The 23,192-nt window shown below is 46.0% G+C and overlaps 1 protein-coding gene across 3 annotated transcripts in view; it reads right to left on the reverse strand.

Annotated features, from left to right (window-relative positions):
- Positions 1-18,188: 18,188 nt before the first annotated feature.
- LOC311148803 (ral guanine nucleotide dissociation stimulator-like 1) overlaps positions 18,189-23,192 on the reverse strand; it is a 35,536-nt gene continuing 30,532 nt past the window's right edge. For all 3 annotated transcript variants that reach the window (XM_084185781.1, XM_084185782.1, XM_084185783.1), the window contains exon 17: positions 18,189-23,176. In XM_084185781.1, the coding sequence (XP_084041907.1) occupies positions 22,989-23,176 (188 nt within the window). In that variant the 3' untranslated portion in view covers positions 18,189-22,988. The remainder of the gene's footprint in view (positions 23,177-23,192) is intronic.

The following is a 23,192-nucleotide window of genomic DNA, read 5'->3' on the forward strand; positions in this document are numbered from 1 at the left end:
ACAAGGTATATATGCTATCTTATTGAACAAGCAACTTAACTTAACTCAAATAATGACGTGAGCGCTAGGCATCTCTCTCCAGGTTGTTGTGCTGCTTGGCTGGCCTGCTGCTGCCTGTGCATGAGCTGAGCGCCTGCTGCTGACGTCACTCACAATGCAGTTTTGCAGCCAGGCACGTGTGTTGTGACTGAGTGTGTGACAGAAAATCGTTTTTGTGTCATTTAGAGGTAAAATGCGTGCATTTTAGCGTTTGAGTCACTTTTCAAAAGTTGCTAAAAGTTCCAAATAAATGTTTTAAAGTAGCTAAATGTGTTACTAGGTGCTGTTTGGAAAAAAAAGTTGCCAGGGTAGTCTGAAAAGTTGCTAAATCTAGCAACAAAATTGCTAAATTGGCATCACTGAATTGGGGAGCTCAGCAGATGTGCTTAGCTATTATCTATTACAAAAATTCTAATGATCTGTCTTGACCGAGGACAAGGAAGTGCGTGAAACCCTGTAAGTATCCAATATCATGGCCGTTACCGCGATTATTGATGAGCATGGAAGGTTTCAGCCTTTTGTCGGTCTTGCAGGAGAATAGTAATTATTCATTTGGAGGAACTGATACAGACACACATCTCATGCGAGGAAAGCGTCTACACCACGATGTCCGATTCCACCAACCCAAATCCCTAAAATTACCCCAAATGCCACACGGACGCTGCGTTATCTATACTCGCGCGCATATCGCCTATACCAGCTGGTGAGCGACACGGACTATCGCACTCTCCAGTTGTTAAAAAGAAGCGACATGTTTGATGGCTGTGTCAGGGTCTACGGGAAATTATCTCACTTGAAGTCACATATAAGGACACACACAGGTATGTGCGAAGTTTAGCAGTTAGTTTATCATCCATCAAAGATTGTCTATGATATTGACAAGATATTCGAGGGACGGCTCTCACAATGGAAATACATGTCCTCGAAGATGGGAGGAGGCGAGATCAGGTAGGACCATTCTAGCCAATAAGAGGGCAGATAGGGGTGTGAAGAGTCCATAGAGATAGATAGAGGATTCATCTTTGGATCTGTGCAATTATAGTCTGTGACCGCATGGGCGGTGCCATCGAGGCTATCTCCATTTTAAAGTAGTACATTTTCATCTTCATTGGCTGATTGCTCCCAACTGATAGGAATCCCCAACCAGTTGACTACTTTAAAATGGCGGAAGCTCTCAATAGAGTGGTGAGGAGGAGGGGGAGCTCAAGTTTTCTTGTGTCAATTAACTCCTGCTTACTAATTATATTTAAAAAGTCTGATTTAATCAACAATTACGATAGTCCGTTTAAAAAAGGTTAAGGGTACGACACTGTGTACATATCTGACTGTCAGTGCATATCCCATCGAGCAAAGCGAGGAGAGGCTGCCCATTGTCACAGTTCCAAGACCGAACTTGGGTCCGCGTTAAGTAGCAATGATATCCTTCACCACCGTCGTCTTACGACAGATATCTTGAACCAGTCATGATTACTCAACAAAACAATAAAACAATAAATCATTTTCAAGTTTATTTCCAGCGATTTTCTTAGTTACATGATTGTATAACTAGCAAAAGAGTTGTGATGTTGAAGGTGCAGTAATTATGAAGTTTGGCAATGAGTACGTAAACTAGCATAGTGCAGCTAGCCAGCTAGTTTAGCCAGGGAAAACAAGCTCGGGCCTAGTGCACATGTGCACCCAGGCTAATTCAGGAGACAGATTGTAGTTTTTCCTGATATCAGGAGCTGGCGGCGAAATGTTTGATTAAACAATTCAGAGACTTAAATGAAAAAAATTTGATGACTTATATTTAAGGAGAGCGAATACAATATACAATCCCGAATCAGCTGTAACTGTCAATAGTAAAACAAAGCTTAAAACAATGTTTGAGTGAACCCTGAATATAGAAAAGGAATGGTGAAGTAATTTCCGGACACGGGAAACTCCTCCTCCTCACCACTCTATGGCAAAGTCCATGCTAAAACGGGTTATATCTATCATGACCAACTCAGACATAAAGTCGTTTTTGGGTAAGTTATCGAAATGCCACTTGCGTCCAATTATATCAGTGCATTCGCAACAACCTAACCTTTACAAAACTTATATTCAATCAAATAAGCCTCACGTAGCAAATGAACAATCACATTTTTTGTTAACCAAATTCAACACTCATTGACCACCATACAAAAATTCCTCACTTCGTGGGCTGTTTTCATAGACAGATTTTGGGCAGAGTAAAACCTCTCGCTTTGCCTCTTCCTCTATTCTCAGTCATCTGTTATTAGGGTCCCTGCTATCCGGGATCCTTGGGACGTCCCCACCCCATTGAAGTTTACATTTTAAATAGTTAAGGTAAGGGTTAGGTAAGGTTTATGGTTAGGGTAGGGTTAAGGTTAGGGTTCAGGGTAGGGACGGTCAACGATCCCGGATAGCACTGACCCTATTATTAGCCTAACGTTACAGTCCAATGTAATGGACAACCGAACAATCGAGGCTATGCGAAGCGACATGTTTGTAGGCTACGTTTGATTGCTGTGGGCCTACGGGAAAGTGTCGCACCAGAAGTTGCATATAAGGACACACAGGTAGGCCTATGTGCATAGCTTTGCAGTTAGCCTCCATGCTCCGTCATCTATTGGCCTACAGTCCAATGTAATTGACGTCTGAGCATGCAGAATATAAGTTAATGCCTCATGAGCTTAGTTCAACTGTCGTACATAATCAGAACCCAAAATATACAATTGTTTTACTCCAATGTTTGTAAACAATGTAAATGTAAACAAACACTGTATAGCCTCACAACATGGTTAAAACTATAATTTTGATATAATGGATGGTCAGTCCTTGCATCCATAGCTCGGTCTATGAATTTGAGTGGTTACATTTCTCCAGTCCCATCCCTCAGCTTTTTACCAAAACGGTTTGCTTTGTTATTGTTTCAACAGCTGATTCTCCCTTTAATAGAAAATTATTCAAGTGAAAGTCACTCAGTAAAATACTACTTGTGTAAAATTCTAAAAGTATATCTATTTTTTTATATACTTAAGTATCAGAAGTAAAAGGAAATGCTAAACTATACTTAAATGCAGGGGTGCAACTGTCCCCCCCCCCCCAGTTTTATCATTGGAATGTGATACAAAACGAGGCACCGGTGTGCTTTAGGACCATGCGGATGCCTCTGAGTGGTCGGGTAGGCTGTTTGGAGTGTTTATCCAGTCACAAAAATATATAATAATAATGATGTCCCCCCCACTTCTAAAGTTGTGCCCCTGCTCAAATGGTATAAATAATTTCACATTCCTTATATTAAGCAAACCAGACTGCACAATTTTCTTATTTTCTAAATTGACAGACTCCAGCACTCAGACATCATTTACAAACAAAGCATTTGTGTTTAGTAGGTCCGCCAGATCAGAGGCAGTAGGGATGACCATGTGCTCTCTTGATAAGTGCGTGAATTAGACCATTTTCTTCCTTCTGAACATTTGAAATGTAACGAATACTTTTGGGTGGCAGGAAACATGTATTGGAGTAAAAATTACATTATTACATTAGGAATGTAGTGGAGTAAAAATTACATTATTACATTAGGAATGTAGTGGAGTAAAAATTACATTATTACATTAGGAATGTAGTGGAGTAAAAATTACATTATTACATTAGGAATGTAGTGGAGTAAAGTAAACGTTTTCAAAAATGTAAATAGTAAAGTACAGATACCCCAAAAAACTACTTAAGTAGGACTTTAAAGTATTTTTACTTAAGTACTTTACACCACTGTGTAATCATTGTGTGCTAGGAATATGGGGGAAAAAACGACTTAAGTAGTACTTCAATACATTTTTACTTAGTTACTTTACACCACTGAGGCAATGCGTGTTGCATACAGAGAAGCAAGTATGTTGGTAGTGAATAATAACTATGTTTCTTCATCCCATCCCAGGTGAGAAGCCCTACAACTGCACCTGGCCCAACTGTGACAAGAAGTTCTCCTGTTCAGACGAACAAAAACGTTAGGTCTGTTGCAAAACTTTTTGCAACGGAAAAGTTGACTCGAAACAGAAAACATTTTGCAACGAAAATAAGAGTTTCTATTGGACAAATTCAGGAAGGTTCCTCCCCGTTTCGTTCTGTTTGCTTCCATTTGGTTCCTAGAGTAAACGGTAACGGTTTCTGTTGCAAAATGTTTTGCAACGGAATCCGACTAATGAATCCACCCCTTGTCAGACCAATGGATAACTGGATCTCCACTGTGGGGAAGCAGAAGTGCGGGATAGGAGAGGAAGAGGTTCTGTAGCCATACCCTGGTCCCAGGTCTGTCTTAAGACAACTCCTTTGACTATTGTCATGATGCCATACATTCATGTTTGGCTTGACAAGGACCACACGATGCACAGCAGAGTTGGCTAAAGCACACATACAGATGGGACCAGGCTACTGTAGCCTACTTCACTCAGCCTGTCTCAGATAACTCATCTTGTATTTTGTATGGTATTTGACTGGTAAACTGAGCTCTGAGAGCCAGCCCTCTAAGACATGCCATTTTCCAACGATGGCACTTTCTCAATAGGTGTTTTCTGATTACTGTTTTTTTTAATCGCTTTGGTACATTTTCACAACGCTTTGTACAAAACTCAAAACAGATCATCAAAAAGGCAGTTGTTTCAGAACTCTAAGCACGTTTTTCAATTGACTAAGTACAACACACAATTAGTTTTTCACCAAACTTAATCAATGTTTCATCTAGAAATACGTTTCACATTGCAATACATGTTCATATTAAGTAATAGCTATTCACAATGCAATGCTCATTACTTTTGATATGATTGTCTTCTCATTTGTTAAAATACATTTAACTATGACTTAATCCGACTGCTCTTAATTGATAATCACTAAACCATTTTGTAAACTTAAAGGTTAATGGTTTCTCTACAACATATTGAGAACACAATGAAAATGTATTTTTGATAAGTATAAACATATAAAATATGATATATATACTGTAATGTACTATTATGACTTATGATTTTACTTCACAGTAAATAAGTAAAAAATATCTGATATTGACAAGATCTGTAATGCATCCCCTATAGGTATGTATCCAAAATGAAGTATTTTGGTGTTTCACACTGCTTTGCTAAAATTGTATTGGCAACACAGTACTGTAATAAATGGCATTTATGTATTCAAAATGACAGTGAGTCCACACATTATTGTAAGTGACCCCAGTGGGAATGGAACCCACCACTCTGGTGTTTCTAGTGCCATACTCTTACTACATAACTGAGCCAAAAGAGGTTTGCCCCAGGTGCATGAACAATGAGCATGTTACAGAAGCCAATGATGTCGATGAGAACCTATGGCCAAATGCTCAAGACAGACTTGATGTAAACTAGTGCCTGCTAGGCGTCATGTTTCTTTCATTTGTTTACAGTACACTTATGTTGTAATTATATCTGACAATACATTTGTTTTAGAAACCAATGATCGTGAAAGATGTCTTCAATTTTTTTTTAAATTTTAGTCATTTAGCAGACGCTCTTATCCAGAGCTACTTACAGTTAGTGAGTGCATACATTGTTTTTTTGCATACTGGCCCCCCTGTGGGAATCAAACCCACAACCCTGGCGTTGCAAGCACCATGCTCTACCAACTAAGCTACACGGGCGATGATTCAATGATCACATCTTTGATCACACATGGGATAGATATGATGGAAATTTGATTTACAATTTTTGATGGGTCAACTTTGATAGTGCTAGTGTATTGCCAAATGTGAAAACAGTGTAATGTACTGTAATTTACAGTACTGTAGAATATTACATTTAAAGGGACATATTTAAACATGTATCTTGCATTTTTTGCTATTGGATTAACTGGTTGTTAAAACAACTATGGTCTCTATTGAAATTGTAAAGCTGAAGCGTTACAGATTCCGCGATAGAAATGTAAACGTACTTTCCGATTGAGCCGACATATGCAGCGTTTAACGTGAATGCTGTCTCCGCTAAAGCGGGAAAATTGCCTTTAAATTTCAATCACGCTGTAAAGCTGAACTTCTGCGATGTGGATTGAATAGAGCCCTTGTCGTATCGAGTGAGTGGTGGCAATTATTGCTGATGAACAAAAGGAGTCTGCTCATACTGAACGTTGATCATAAGGTTTATTCAGATCACAAGCTTCAGCATGAGTGACAGGTGACATGACACCCGGAGAGTGACGCCTCAGAATGGCTGGTCGTTCTGCCCTCTCCTTCGTTTTCCCCCCTATTTATCTCCCTCTTCTGGCCAATCACCAGTCTCCCCTGGGGCGTCACCCTAAAACATTCCCTTTTGATACTAACATAAACAACATTCCTTTCTTCATGAAAAACATTTAACAAAGACATAATCTTAATACACTACACCCTAAATTGAGAAGATATTATGTTGTGTTTTGGTGTTTATATAAATGTTCTCATGGTATTTCACAGTAAACATCTATTTTGGATCAATGGTTGTGTGCTAAAAGATGTCTCCAAATAAAATGAATGCACAATAAAAAGGTTTGAATATAAAACTTGCTGCGTTACAAGTGTTACCAGTTTGGAGTTTTGTACTAAGAGTTTAGAAAATTCACCACATACTTGTGAAAATAGCACCAAAGCAGTAAAAAATGAAAATAACTTATGGCTGCTCAGTGTAATATAATTATTCAGACTGTAAGAAAACAAAGTATTCTCATACTGTTTCATTCAAATCCAGATACATACTGTATAGGTGTGATGTATTTCCTTGACTACAATGAGGGGTTAATATTGATAGAAATGTGTGCAGGTTAGATGGATTGGTTTATCTGATGAAATGCTGCCACCCCGCTGAACAATCAGTTTATGTTAACCAACATTCACCTGTTTCTACACATTTCTTTCTGAAAATCTCCAACTAATTTCAAAATAAAGCATATTTATTTTTGATGGAGGCGATCTCAACATTGAAAATACAGGTACGTTAACTGACAAAACAAAAGGAAACATCAGTTTCTTAATAGTGCGTTGGGCCACCACGAGCCAAAACAGCTTCAATGCACCTTGGCATAGATTCTGCAAATGTCTGGAACTCTATTGGAGGGATGTGACACCATTCTTCCACAAGAAATTCCATCATTTGGTGTTTTGTTGATGGTGGTGGTAAATGCGGTCTCAGGCGCCGCTCCAGAATCTCCCATAAGTGTTCAATTGGGTTGAGATCTGGAGACGGCACATGGTTTACATAGTTTTCATGCGCATCAAACCATTCAGTGACAACTCTTCTTGCCCTGTGGATGGGGGCATTGTCATGTGACACACACATACGTATGGTCATGTTTTTTATGTTTTATTTCGTTTGTTATTTTATGGGGCCATCCCTTGTATCATTTTGTAGGCCTCCTAGGTATTTGCGTTTAAATTAATGGATATGAATACTCCCGCTAGGGGGAGCTGTGACGTCAAATGGGAGCGTTAGTGAGATCTTGGAGGCAGTGTTGCCAACTTAGTGACTTTGTCGCTATATTTAGCGAGTATTCATACCCCTCTAGCGACACATTTTCAAAAAAGCGACTAGCGACAAATCTAGCGACTTTTTCTGGTGTTATTGGAGACTCTGACGTGAAAGCATGTATCATTCTTACTCTTCTCAACGAGCAGCGGGTGCTGCCACAGGCCCCACCCTCTCCCACGACGTTATTCCTCTCTCCTACAGCGTCCATCAGAATTACCTGCACATGGCCAATTATGCAAATTAGGTGATGACGTCATTTAGCGACTTTTAGGACAGCCAATAGCTACTTTCCTTACTGAGGAGCTGGCAACACTGCTTGGAGGTTTCTTCTTCAATCTTACATTTACATTTTAGTCATTTAGCAGATGCTCTTATCCAGAGCGACTTACAGTTAGTGAGTGCATACCTTCTTTTTTTTTTTTTATACTGGCCCCCGTGGGAATCGAACCCACAACCCTGGCGTTGCAAACGCCATGCTCTACAAACTGAGCTACATTCTTGAAGAATGCCAACAATTGAACACCACTATCATTTCTCCGTCTCATAATTTTAACCTGTTAATTCAGGTATTTAATGTGCAAAAGTGCAATATGACTCTCAAAATATTGTGGTAACATGGTTAATTACATAGTCCATGAGTTTGGTGACATTTGAAAGCAATTGGAGGGAGTTTTAAATAGAGTGAAAAAGTTGTTGGTATTTTCCCCATTGTAAGTAATGGAGGTTGGCTAGGTTGCTAATGGTTATATGTAAGAGAAGGGATTAAGATGGCCCCTGAACGATTAGTTACCGGAGTGTAACTCCAGTTCTATGAGTGGAGCGGAGCCCCATAGGGGAGCTCTTCTCCTAGTGGTTTACCCTCTGCCCTAAGGCAGCAACAGCCTGAAACAAAATTATGCACACACCTGCAGCCAATGGGAGCACAGGTGTCCCTATAAGAGGGGATGCCTCCCCTCAATCAGCCTCCCGAGATATTATCTTCAGCGAGACTAGAGAGGGTCGGCAGGGCCTTAAGTCCTATGGGGCTCCGCTCCACTCATAGAACTGGAGTTACACTCCGGTAACTAATCGTTCTATATCGTGGAGCTCCGCCCCATAGGGGAGCTCTGCTCCTAGTGGTTTAAGGCGGAGCGTAGCGCTCCAAAATGTACTCCCTGCCGAGCCTAACACTTCCCACTAAAAAATGAAAAGGTCAAGCCTAGCAATGGCTGCAACCAATTCCCGCAGTACTGCAACTAAGAACCCATACGGGCGTCACAATATACCGCGTCATCGGTTAAAGACCCGCCCCACCTAGTTCAATGGCAATGCCACTGACTAGTGGGCAGATCACCAGAATAGAAGCTATACTAATCTGTACTAGCAGATAGATGTGCCTCAATATCCTGTGAAAACACTACCGACCACTAATGGAATGACACCAAGTGTCACTCTACATTGTGTACACGGTAGACCGCCTCACTCACTCAATGGAATCCCAGAGATTAGTGGGCAGGAACAAAACATAGGTCATTCTAAACTGAACAATCAGATAGATGACCTCACATTCTGTCAAGTCAATACATGCCTCTACTGTACTGAACCTGTCAGTCAGGAGTCATGCCACAAGATATGCTTTCCTATCCAAAGCGGACCTGATAGAAACCTGTGTCCATCATCCTGCTTTTTCTCTCTTTCTAGCTCAAGATTCCCCTTCAGCTATGCTGAGTACAAATCGAGCCAGAGAGATAGAAAGCCTATCTATCAAAAAACATGTTTTCCTAACCAAAGCGGACCTGATGGAAACCTGTGTCCACAGTCCTGCTTTACCCTCTCTTCCTGGCTCAAAATCTCCTTTCAGCTTTGCTGAGTACAGACCGAGCCAAAGAGTTAGAAAACATATCTATCAAAAATACGTCTTCCTAACCAAAGCGGACCTGATGGAAACCTACGTCCACAGTCCTGCTTTTTCTCTCTTTCTTGCTCAAGATCTCCCTTCAGCCACGCTGAGTACAGATCGAGCCAAAGAGTTAGAAGACATATCTAAGAGATAGAAACGGATAAATGGAGACGGTGTCGACCATGACGCTGCTCTACAAATATCCTCTACCCCTGTTCCTCTGAAAAGGGCAGTAGAAGCTGCTACTCCACGAGTGGAGTGAGCTCTGATACCCTGAGGCAATTGTCGCCCCGCTGCCTCGTAAGCTGTCTCAATGCCTTCACAAAGCCAAAGAGACAATCGCTGTTTTGACAGTGGTCTACCTAATGCAGCCGCACCGTGACACACAAACAGCTGAGGCGATGACCTAATCGCTGCTGTGCGCTCAACGTAACACGCCAAAGCGCGCACTGGGCACAGACAATGAAGCTTTTCCTCACTCCTCTCCCCATGAGGAGGGGGAGAAAAAGCCCACAACTCCACGGTCTGTGATCTATATGCACTGCTAATAACCTTCGGCACAAACGCCGGGTTAGGACGTAACACCGCTCTGCTCAGATCGCCATTAATGGCAAGGCAGTCGGGTCTCGTCGACAGAGCACACAAATCACTGACACGCTTAGCGGTAGTCAAAGCGAGCAACAGTGCCGTCTTGATAGACAGCATCTTGAGGGGTATTTGATTCAATGGCTCGAACGGCGACTTACATAGCGCTTCGAGTACCAAAGCCAAATCCCACTGGGGCAGCGTGGCTCTAGGCATTGGCCTAAGCCGCCGCGTTCCCAATAAGAAACGTTTCACTAGAGGGTGGCTGAACACATTCGTTCCGCCAAACCCCTCATGACCAGCTGAAATCGCCGCTGCAAACACTCTAATGGTGGAGGGCGATTTCTGCTTATCAAACATAAACTGCAGAAAAGAGAGCACACTCTCAACCTGACAGTTCATGGGGTCCACACCCAGTGTGTCACACCATCGTGAAAAAACGTTCCATCTGCTGGTATACATCCTAGAAGTGGAACCGGCTTGTGCACCCTGTATGGTTCTGATCACTGCATCAGATAACCCACGGCGCCTCAACCTGTCCCATTCAGGAACCAAGCCTTCAGTGGTTGGCCGATTATGGGCCACTGCCCTATCGAGCCTCCCGCCTGGGTCAACGCGTCCCGTCGATGTGGAATTGGCCAAGGTGGCGCAATCAACATCTGACTCATCTCCGCAAACCACGGAGCCCCTGGTTGATCGGAGGCTATCAATATTATTGACAGCCCTTCTGATCTCACCCTGGCTAGCAGTGGGAGAATGCAAGACAGCGGAGGGAATGCATACAGGAGAACTTTCGGCCACGGGTAGTGCGCGAATGCGTCTCTTGCCAGTGGTGGTTCGTCCTGTTCCCTCAGGGAGAACCATAGGGGACATTGCGCGTTCAGGTGTGACGCGAATAGATCCACCTTGGCTCTCCCGAACTGTTCCCAAATTTGAAGAACAATGTCCGGATGCAGACACCACTCGTCGTCTCGAGGACCCCCTCTTGACATGAGGTCTGCTCCTACGTTCAAGTAGCCCGGAATGTGTGCTGCTCTCAACGAGCGAAGGTGCTTGTGAGCCCACAGCCACAATTCCTCTGCCGCCCGGTGGAGAACAGGAGACCTGACTCCTCCCTGGCGATTTATGTGAGCTACTGTGGTCCGGTTGTCTGACCAGACCAGCACATCGCGACCCCGAAGGGTAGGCGCGAAGTGGGTCAGAACCAGTCGAACCGTTTCCAACTCCAAGAGGTTTATGTGACGACCTGATTGAGGCCACACACCTCCTATCGCTTGAGTCTGACATGTCCCTCCCCATCCAGTCAGAGAGGCATCTGTAAACACTGGAATGTAGGATGACACCTTGCCCATCGGGACTCCGTGCGTGAGAACGCTCGGATTCCTCCAATAGTCCAGGTCTGCTCTTAGCGAGAGAGGAACCACCACCAACCGATGACGTTGACGCACTGGGTCTAGTCTTAGTTGGGCGAACCATCGCTGTATTCTGCGCATGTGCAGAAGTCCCAGCGGAACCACAGAGTGGGCTGACGACATGAGACCCAAAAGTGACATGATCGACAGCGCCGTCACTGTGCGATTCGGACGACACTTCCTCAGGGCTAGCAACAATGCTACCCTTCGAGGGTCCGAAATTCGAGCCCTCATCATTACAGTGTCTAGCTGTAGCCCCAGGTAGACAATCTGATGACTGGGCCAGGGCGCGCTCTTTTTCCAATTCACAGCGAACCCCAGACGTGTAAGATGAATCACCGTCTGTGTTGTGTGAGTGAACGCCAGCTCTGCTGACGGGGCGAGAACCAGCAGGTCGTCTAGGTAGGCTAATAGCCGTATCCCTTGACGACGCAACGGTTCCAATGCCGCCTCCACACATTTGGAAAACGTTCGAGGTGCCAGGGCGTACCCGAATGGCATCCTCGTGAACTCGTATGCCACCCCTTGAAAGGCGAACCGCAGAAACTTCCTGTGACGCGATTGTATCGGCACATGGAAGTACGCGTCCTTTAGGTCTATGCTTGTACAAAAGTCTCCTTTCTGGACACATTCCAGTAGGCGTTTTGTCGTCAGCATTCGGAAGGGCCGTTTGGTTATGCTCTCGTTGAGAATGCGTAAATCCAAAATCGGCCTCACTCCCCCCGTCTTTTTGGGCACTAGGAAATAAGGCGAATATAGCCCTTTGTTCCTTTGCTCCCGGGGAACTACTGTGACCGCCTCCTTCGCCAAAAGTTCCGTAATCTCTGACATCAGAGCGGCCACTTTGTCTGGCGTTTTCATCACCGTCTCCACCACTCCCCTGAACGGGGGTGGGGTCCGATGGAATTGGAGGGCATAACCCTTCTGCAACGTCTGTTCTAGCCAGCGTGAGAGGGTACAGCTTCGTTGCCACTGCCAGCAATGCAGAGAAAGCGGGCGCGCACGAAGCTGTGGTGCATCCAGTAGGAAGGACCTGTATTCCTCTATGGCCCTCGCCGCCGCTATTCCCCAACACTGGGTTGGTGGAATAGCCCAAGGCAGGCCCCCCTCGAAAGGGAGAGGAAACATCAGCACGTTCTGAGAGAATCGGAGGCCTTGATACGTCAGTTATGTCTGTAACTCTAGTATTCCGGCCCTCCGTGAACGTAGCACGGTTTTGAGCTACACTGACTGAGGTATTAACCTGAGACAGAGCGCCCTCCCCGGATAGCAATTGCATCATCATGTCATTGTCTGACTGAGACTGCTGCTTGCCATGAGATCCGTCCACTGCAGTACTCAACAGAGTCTGGAAAGTGTGGTCTCTAACTGGTACCACAAGGTGGCGCCACAATACCTATTTTTCACTGGTCTCATGAGGTTGCTCAACTGCACACTCTAGGTGTGGTGAGCTGTACTCAGAGCAGTGGGTATTGTTACGTTCTGAATTAACCGGGGGCGCCCATACATTGGTTACACCTGTAACTCTAGTATTTCGGCCCTCCGTGAACGTCGAACGGGTCTGAACTGCGCTGGCTGAGGCGTTAGCCTGAAGCAAGGCGTCATTCCCAGCTAGCGGCTGCGTCTTCATGTCATACTTAGACTGAGACAGCTGCCTGCTATGTGAGACCTTTACTACAGAGCTCCTAGGAGTCTGTAGTAAAATATATGTATTAGGTGAGCTAAGGCTACGCCTTGCTACTCTTTTCTCCTTCCTCTCCTGTGTGTGTTCAACTACGCACCCTCGGTGGGTTGAGCTACACTCAGGATGGTGGGAGAAATTCATAGGACGTGAAGTACTCTGCAATGTGTCATGGAAAAAGGGCTCTTTTGTGACAATGTCAGTGGGAGCCAACTCTTTATTCACATAACAATAAACATTTCCCTCCATGCCCTGAACAATAGGGTGGGGGGGAACAGTGGGCTCTGTCGCGTCCAGCGCCGAGCCGCCATCCGTCCTCTCCCCCTCGTCCCGTCATTGACGCCGTCGTTTCTGGCTGACCTTCTGGTGCTGCCAGGACGGTTTCGTGACGACCTCTCTCGCCGGCGGAATCGTCGCCACCACTGTCGTCGCTGGGGGGGCCGAGCCCGCTCGCCTGCTGTCGGTGGTCGGCGCCTGTCGCCTGGCCCGTCGCCTCCCTGTAGTTTTACTGGGGGCGTTAGAGGTTGACGGGTTAGTTGAAGCCCGACTAGACTTGCCTGCCAACGGCAGGTGTTTAGCCAGGTGCTTCCTCTCCTCGTCTAGCTTGCCGAAACGCTCCGTTGCCTCTTTAACGGCGACCCCAAAGAGGCCCTCGCTAGAGACGGGAGCGTTCAGCAGCGAGGCTCTGTCCGTCTCCTTCATGGCCGTCATTGACAGCCAGAGGTGACGTTCCATGACCACCGTGGTGGCCATGGACTGGCCTGCGCATATCGCTGACGCCTGTGTCAGGTGAAGAATAGCGCCAGAAATCCTGGACGCCTCTTCAACCTCCTCGCTGGTCAACTCAGACCTACCCGTTGTTAGACGGGATAGGGAGGCCGCGAGGAGGGCAATGTTGTTAGCCGCTGACACAGCTTGGGCTCCCAGCGTAAAGGACTTCTCAGCCAGCTGTGCTGTGAGTCTGTCCTTTTGTGCTGGCAAGGTGGCTTTCTTGGAGGCCGCCCAGAGACTCGAACCCGGCACTAGATACGCCGCCATGGCGCTCTCGAGCCTAGGGATTCCCTTGGCAGCCCACTCATGTCCAGCCACTCTCGTGAATGGGGTGTACACTCTGGCCGGCAAACGCGCCGCTAGGGGTGTATCCCACGAGCCCTCGACATATTTCCTGAGAGAAGGCATAGCAGGAGCCATTGGCTCAGCTGCTTTTCTCGGTCGAGAATAAGGACCGCCTTCCATCATGTCGACCTCCACAGGGGGGGGAACAGGGGGCAGCGCTATCTCAAGTCGATTCGCGGCTCTCTCAATGAGTCCGGGGAAGTCCGAACGCAGAGAGGCCGCTGCGAAGGACAGGGCTGCTGACGTAACAGAGCCTGTGTCGTCATCGCACAAGGAGCCATAAGACCTCTCACTCCCCAAAGGGAAGGGGGTCTTGAAGGTTGGCGTCAGAGGGTCGGATTGTTCCATTGGAACATCCATCTCTGCGTCCTTCTCCTTGTCATCCCCTGAGTCAGCACTGTCCGTCGACGCCTCTGAAGCAGAGGCGAGAAGAGACAGTACATCCTCTAGGGGGATATCCTCCCTAAAAAACGCCCAACGCTGCTTCCTCACCTTCATAGGAAGGAGGGCGCAGGAGGCGCAATTAGGGGGATTGCCGGTCCCTTCCTTGGCATGCTGCGGCCCCAAACACACGAAACAGAGGTCGTGGGGGTCCGCAGATGCCATGGAGGTACATCGGCACTGAGCCCTGAAAAGGGCTTTTGGGGGTGGAAAATCTCCTGGTGTGCTCATATTAGAAGACATCGATGGCTGGCTCATCGACGGCGATTTCTTCCTGAGTCTTCTCTTCGTCTCTTCTTGGCTTCTTCAGTCTAGTCGTCCAGTCGCTGAAGATAATGGGAGGCTGATTGAGGGGAGGCATCCCCTCTTATAGGGACACCTGTGCTCCCATTGGCTGCAGGTGTGTGCATAATTTTGTTTCAGGCTGTTGCTGCCTTAGGGCAGAGGGTAAACCACTAGGAGCAGAGCTCCCCTATGGGGCGGAGCTCCACGATATAGAACTTTTTGTACTTTTTTTCAACAACATTTTAGCTCCTATTTGTTTTATTTTCTATGAACGAAGGCTCAGTTTAGTTCAGGGAATATACATTTATGTAAATATGCGATGTGACGATAAAATGTGTTAAAAGTGTTGATATTTGTAAAAAAAAGTACATTTAACAGTTCGCTAGCTTTATGCTAACCAAATGTAGCTTTGCTAAGCGCTAGGTAGCTCTAGGTTAGTGGTTTTCAGCTATTGTTAGTTTACGTGTTAATGGTTTAGAAGGTAATGGTTGTAGCATTGTTTAGCACAGGCCTCCAGTCATTTGTAGCTTTTGAAAATTGACACTGCTAGTACAGTGAGTTATATATATATATAAATGTGTGTGTAATATAATGTAGCCTCTTATGGTACAATTTGATGGTTTTACATGCCAAATAGATTTTGTTGCTAGATGCTAAATACTACTGATTTAATAGCCTCAGATAATATGCACTATTGATTTAACCATTAGTGAAAGGTAATATGTGAATGTGTAGATGTATGGCGATAGGTTTTTTGAACCTGAGACCTTTTATTTATTGGGATACTGGAATATGGAATGGGAAGTTTTAATACTACAATAGTTGTAATGCATAATTGATTTTGACCAATAAAAATATGAAGAAAATATAACATTTCAAGAAATCTTGGAGAATGCCTACTACTGAACACAGCTAACGTTTCACCGTCTCATCATTTTATCCTGTTAATTCAGGTTTATTATCTGCTGACCACGTCTCAGTCCGAAGTGTGCAACAGTCATCCTATGGACTCATAGCCATGGTAGCCAAAATAATGGCCTGCCCAGCATTTTTATACATGACCCTAAGTATGATTGGATGGTAATTGCTTAACTCAGGAACCACAGCTGTGTGGAAGCACCTGCTTTCAATATATATTGAACAAAAATACAAACGCAACAATTTCACTAAGTTACAGTTCATATACAGTAAGGCCCTAATTCATTAGTCCCTTATCTATGGATTTCACATGACTGGGCAGGGGCGCAGCTATGGGTGGGCATAGGCCCACCCACTTGGGAGCCAAGCCCAGCCAATCAGAATGAGTTTTTCCTCACAAAAGGGCTTTATTACAGACAGAAATACTCCTCAGTTTCATCAGCTGTCCGGGTGGCTGGTCTCAGACGATCCCGCAGGTGAAGAAGCTGGATGTGGAGGTCTTGGGCTGGCGTGGTTACACGCGGTTGTGAGGCCGGTTGGACATACTGCCAAATTCTCTAAAATCACGTTGGCAATTTTCTGGCAACAGCTCTGGTGGACATTGCTGCAGTCAGCATGCATATTGCACGCTCCCTCAACTTGAGACATCTGTGGCATTGTGTTGTGACAAAACTGCACATTTTAATGGCCTTTTATTGTCCCCAGCACAAGGTGCACCTGTGTAATGATCACGCTGTTTAATCAACTTCATGATATGCCACACCTGTCAGGTGGATGGATTATTTTGGCAAAGGAGAAACGCTCACTAACAGGGATGTAAACAAATTTGTGTACACAATTTCAGAGAAATAAGCTTTTTGTGCATCTGGAAAATTTCTGGGATCATATATTTCAGCTCATGAAACCAACACTTTAAATGTTGCATTTACATTTTTGTTCAGTATACTTTGTATCCTTCATTTACTCAAATATTTCCATTATTTTGACAGTTACCTGTACATAACCAGTATATTTTGTGGTGATTTGGTAATAATGTTATTCCTGTTCACATTTTATCACCTGGAGGACAAAGCTGAAAGACACGGAGGGGTGTGTGATGGTGTGTGTAGCGAGGGGAGGGAGGATGAGGGGGAGACTGTCGGGAAACCAGGAGAGGCCAGGGGAGACAGGAACCATTGTGATGGGACAAAACAGTGTCAGGGCCAGATGTGTGAGGGGAACCTGGAGGGCGAGAAGGAGGGGGGAACCTGGAGGGCGGGGGGAACCTGGAGGGCGGGAGGGAGGGGGAACCTGGCGGGCGGGAGGGAGGGAGGGGGGAACAAGGGGCTCTTGACCAAATTAAGACACTCCCATCAGGAGTAGCACCCCCAGCAGCCTGGCCCTCCTCTCTGGAGTAGCACCCCCAGCAACCTGGCCCTCCTCTCTGGAGTAGCACCCCCGGCAGCCTGGCCCTCCTCTCTGGAGTATCACCCCCGGCAGCCTGGCCCTCCTCTCTGGAGTAGCACCCCCGGCAGCCTGGCCCTCCTCTCTGGAGTAGCACCCCCAGCAACCTGGCCCTCCTCTCTGGAGTAGCACCCCCGGCAGCCTGGCCCTCCTCTCTGGAGTAGCACCCCCGGCAGCCTGGCCCTCCTCTCTGGAGTAGCACCCCCGGCAGCCTGGCCCTCCTCTCTGGAGTAGCACCCCCGGCAGCCTGGCCCTCCTCTCTGGAGTAGCACCCCCGGCAGCCTGGCCCTCCTCTCTGGAGTAGCACCCCCGGCAGCCTGGCCCTCCTCTCTGGAGTAGCACCCCCAGCAGCCTGGCCCTCCTCTCTGGAGTAGCACCCCCAGCAGCCTGGCCCTCCTCTCTGGTCCCTCTGTGGGACTTCACACAGGTGTCTTATTAGCTGATGTCTTGAACAAAAATACTGTATATTATATAGATTTCCATGTATACCCTTTATCGGCTCTGTGGTATGAATGTATTTTTTCTCAGGGTTAAATGATTTGCTCAAAAAGCTTTTGTAAAAGATTTGAAGTAAAATCCTTAAAAAAGTGCTCGACACTGAATTCCAACGAAATTGCACTTGAGCAGTAGCTTCGAGAGAGGAGAGGTCATGACTGCATTGAAGTCCGTAGAAATGTCTTCAACTCAACTTACAAAGCCCACAAATTCTATGGTGCTTTACAGGACTTGTCATCTCATTGTAGCACTATTTTCTGGTAAAGAAATGACCAAGATTGTTAAATGGTAATATCCCATTAATTATTTGTTTGTAACAGAATAATAATTGGCGGTATCGTTCAATTCGGAAATCTTATAAGTTGTTAAAGGGTCAATCAAACAAACAACACCAATCATAGTAATGATCATTTATTTAGGTAGAGAATTCTTTGGCAGTGAATAAGTACACAAACTGAGTTCATGAGAGAAAAATCACAAGTGCTGCATGAGAATCATGACAGGGAGAATCGACCACAGTACACGTTGCCCAGCATTTAGTACTATATGACCAATAACAGACCAGTACACTGCGCTCAGTGAGATGGCCAGAATGTCAGTATTAGAGAATGAGTGTTATAGTAAAAACCACAGCGTGATGGAGAGAATAGGTATTAAAATGTAGGAGTGTATATGGCACAGTAGGGACCGGTTTCAGTGTGTGGGTTAGACAGGTGGGGTGGAGGTGTTAATGCTGGTTAGGAGTGTGTGGGAGCCGGTATCTGTGGGATTCCGTTAAGGGGGGTGGGGGGTGGGGGGGGGGGGTTGTGTGTCGGTGTGTAGAGGCCTAGGTACAGGAGGAACTGAATTAGTGTCATAGTGTGGGCTAGTGGGCTCCCGAGTGGCGCAGCGGTCTAAGGTACTGCATCTCAGTGCTTGAGGCGTCATTACAGACCCCCTGGTTCGATTCCAGGCTGTACCACAACCGGCTGTGATTGGGAGTCCCATAGGGCGGCGCACAATTGACCCAGCGTCGGGTTTGGCCGGTGTAGGCCGTCATTGTAAATAAGAATGTGTTCTTAACTGACTTGCCTAGTTAAATAAAGAAAAAATAAAAGTGTGCAAATGTAATCATATCATCTAAATGTAATTCATATAATCTGTAACTCAAACTATTGGGGGTGAGTGTTTGGGTGAGGCTCGGTGCACAGGGGGCTGGCTGTTCAGAATGTTGTAGATAAAAAAAGTAATGTATGAACAGACATGCCTATTCTGAACGACAGTCTGTTCTGCAAACGAACATTTCCATCTGAACATCCTGTAAGAGGCTCGGCACACTTTGTCGCTTGCTATGCAGCTTTTCACCGCTCAAAGTTTGAAACGGAACGTATTATTCCTTGCGCCACACTGGTTGAAATGGAACCAGAAATATGGATTTTGTTTATCTTTTGGCACAAAGAGAAATCAATCAATTTAAATTGCTCTAAAAAAATAAGCACCAGTGCTGCTATAAATCCGTGAAAACAAAAGTGATGAAAGTATAAACGCTGTTTATAAATTGCACATTTTTCTCTAAGCTCCATGGAATAATGTGTAACTAGAATTGCAAGACATTTACTTTAAAATAGCAACATTCTCTCCGCCGCCAATAAGGAGACTGTAAAATGTTCTTGCCCAGGGCCCGGACCGCATTCAGCCACGTCGACCGGCCGAAAGCAAAAAAAAAAAAAAAAAACTATTTATTTCATTATAAATCTGATTATTTCACATGGTGTGGGAAGCTAAAAGGCTAGCTTGATTGTTGTTTTTAGACAGCCAACTAGCAGGCACAAAATGAGGTAATATAAATAAAAAACGAAACTTTCATTACATGTAGCTATTTTTCAACTATGCCATTTTTATTTTTTCTTATTAACTAACAGTGATGATGTTTTCAACGTGGTTCTTATTTGCTTTACTACAAATGGGAAGACGACAAGAAAATATCTGCTATCACACACTTGTGAATGTTGGTATTCGCGGGTCGAGGAACACATGGACCTGCGAGGGCATCATGTTACCAAAAGGTGCGCGTTGCTCCAAAGAATCTGACTCCACACAAGAGCACACACACACATGGTAAATGACGGAGTGATCTATGGATAGACCTTAACGCTGCACCGTCCTGAATAAGCCCCAGTACTCATGAATGTAATGTGCAAACACTGAGCATTAAGAGTGGGAGAGTCTGTCCCTCTTGTCACGATTCCAAATGCATCACAGCAAATCTGGCACTGGCATCTGAATTCACATATCATTTAAAAACATTGTGTTCCGTCACCCTCTTCAACTTTTCCCCTTTAAAAAAACAAATAGAAGAGAAACAAAACTATACTTAATTTTGTTCAGCGGTGAAAAGGAGAGGCGCAGATGACTGTTCGTAGATGGCTGTTCTCCTACTAATCTCACAGCAACCCCCCTCCAGGTCTCGGCTCACTACGGTGTTTCCTTTTCTGTCTCCCTCTCCTCCAACCCTACCCACTCAGCCCCTACCCACATCCGCTCCTCATTCACTCAGTCTATTGAGTCCACTGGTCCCACTCACACAGAACTGCTCGACCCCATCCCCTCCTCCTTTCTCCAGACAATCTCTAGAGACCTTCTCCCATTCCTCAATTCCATCATTAACTCATCCCTGACCACTGGCTGTATCCCCTCTGACTTCAAAATGGGCAGAGTCGCTCCCCTCCTCTAGAAACCAACACACACAAAAGAAAATACCGGTATCCCTTTCTTTTATTTCTAAAACAATTGAGCGTGCTGTCTGACCAACTCTCTCGCTCTCTCTCTCAGAACGATCTTCTTGAACCAACCAGTCAGGCTTCAAGACTGGTCACTCAACCAAGAATGCTCTCCTCTGTGTCATGGAGGCTCTCCGCCCTGCCAAAGCTGACCCTCTCCTCCGTTCTCATCCTCCTAGATCTATCCGCTGCCTTAGACACTGTGAACCATCAGATCATTCCTCTCTACCGTCTCAAGGCTGGGCATCTCAGGCTCTGCACGCTCTTGGATTGCATCCTACCTGGCAGGCCACTCCTACCAGGTGACGTGGAGAGGATCTGTGTCTGCACCACTTACTCTCACTACTAGTGTCCCCCAGGGCTCAGTTTTAGGCCCTCTCCTCTCTATACACCAAGTCACTCGGCTCCGTCATATCCTCACATGGTCTCTCCTATCATTGCTATGTGGATGACACTCAACAATTTTTCTCTTTCCCCCTTCTGACACCCATGTGCGTGCAGATATCTCAGCTTGGATGTCAGACCACCACCTCAAGCTCGGAAAGACGGAGCTGCTCTTCCTCCCCGGGAAGGCCTGCCTGCTCCAAGACCTTTCCATCATGGTTGACAAATCCACGGTGTCCCCCTCCCAGAGTGCAAAGAACCTTGGTGTGACCTTGGACAACACCCTGTCATTCTCTACAAACATCAAAGCAGTGACTCGCTTATGAAGGTTCATGCTCTACAACATCCGTAGAGTACGACCCTACCTCATACAAGAAGTGGTGCAGGTCCTAATCCAGGCACTTGTCATCTCCCATCTGGACTACTGCAACTCGCTGTTGGATGGGCTCCCCGCTTGTGCCATCAAACCCCTGCAATTTATCCAGAATGCCGCAGCCTGCCTGGTGTTCAACCTTCACAAGTTCTCCCATGTCACCCGGCTCCTCCACACGCTCCACTGGCTGCCAGTCGAAGCTCGCATCCACTACAAGACCATGGTGCTTGCCTACGGAGCAGCAAGAGGAACTGCCCCTCCCTACCTTCAGGCTCTGCTCAAACCCTACACCCGAATCCAAGTACTCCATTCTGCCACCTCTTGTCTCTTGGCCCTCCCACCCCTATGGGTGATCTCATTCCAGTCAAAGCTCTTCTCTGTCCTGGCACCACAATGGTTGAACCAGCTTCCTCCTGAAGCTAGGACAGCAGAGTCCCTGCCCCTCTTCCAAAAACATCTGAAACCCTACCTCTTCAAAGAGTATCTTAAATAATCCCACCGCACCCCCCCCCCATTTAAAAAAAAAAATATATATTGCTTTTCGTGAACTAACACTCACACTTTCCCCCCCTACTAGCACTGCCTTTGCTGATAGCTACTTTATTCAGGAAAAATGTATTTACTATGACTGAAATATGTGGTTGTCCCACCTAGCTATCTTAAGATGAATGCACTAACTGTAAATTGCTCTGGATAAGAGCGTCTGCTAAATGACTAAAATGTAAATGTCACTCATTCCACCTGCTTTCCACCTCCTGACGTCACCTAACCACTAACAAGTGCATCTCTATTAGGACTGCTAATCGTCGTGGCAGGCAGCGCAATCCGGTCCTCACATAGAGACCCATCCTATGTGTCACTACACCCTAAAGGTGAGAGGGGACAGCTAAACAATATCAAAAGGAAATAACTTGTTAAAACCAAGTAGTAACCTATCAGAATGCCTCTATACTGGCATTCATCACACAGTTCACAATATGAGAGGTGCAGTCCCGTGTGGTACACACAGTGCACACTATGAAATCACAGAAACAAAGAAGAAAGACAATGACATCACACAGCTCCTGTCAATCAATCACACAGATTAACAATGACACAGAAGTCCATCATTCATCACCGTTAATAAAGGCAACTGGACTGGACATAGTCTCGCTCTCCTTCCAGGCTCCCATCTCCCTTTGAATAGGAAACATACATACAGGCTCCACAGGAAAGTCGATAAAAAAGATGAATACTGATGGAGGGCAGGAGTCACTCTTCCTGCCTGTGCAAAACCTCTTCATGTGGAGGGGGGGGGGTAAGACGGTCTCGCTCTGCCACATATATTCTATATGGCACCACTGTCCCACTACACATCCATAATAGTCCATAGGGGTTTGGGGGACGTGCCAGGAACAGGAAGGCCACAGGCTGCTACTGGAAGGGATGCTGGGCGAGGTTGCACTAAGAGGTGGGGGTCTGATTAGGGAAAGGAGATGTGGGAATAGGGAATTCAGAGTGTAAACTAATTGACTTCCATTCATTCCCCATGTCTGGTCCTTTTCAGTCTCCCACCGCCACTCCCAGCCCCTCCAGTCTGGGGTCCGAAAATGTATGCACTCACTACTCTAAGTCGCTCTGGATAAAAAATGTAAAAAATAAAATGGGTCCCTCCAGGCCTCGTGCCCCTGTCCCGGGGGTCACAGGGTGACCTTGCTGAGGCGCAGCGACAGGCTGGAGCGCTGCTGGGCACGGGGGAATGTGGAGGCGCATCGACTCCTCAGCTGGACCGGTCGCCCCGCAGTGCCTCGCACACGCAGCAGGAAGTCAAAGTTGGCTGAGGTGTTCATGGCGTAAAACACATTGGCGGTGTCAGGAATCACCAGTTCTGGAAAAGGAAGGAT

This window comes from Coregonus lavaretus, assembly GCF_964263955.1.
Source record: "Coregonus lavaretus genome assembly, chromosome: 21".
Taxonomy (NCBI): domain Eukaryota; kingdom Metazoa; phylum Chordata; class Actinopteri; order Salmoniformes; family Salmonidae; genus Coregonus; species Coregonus lavaretus.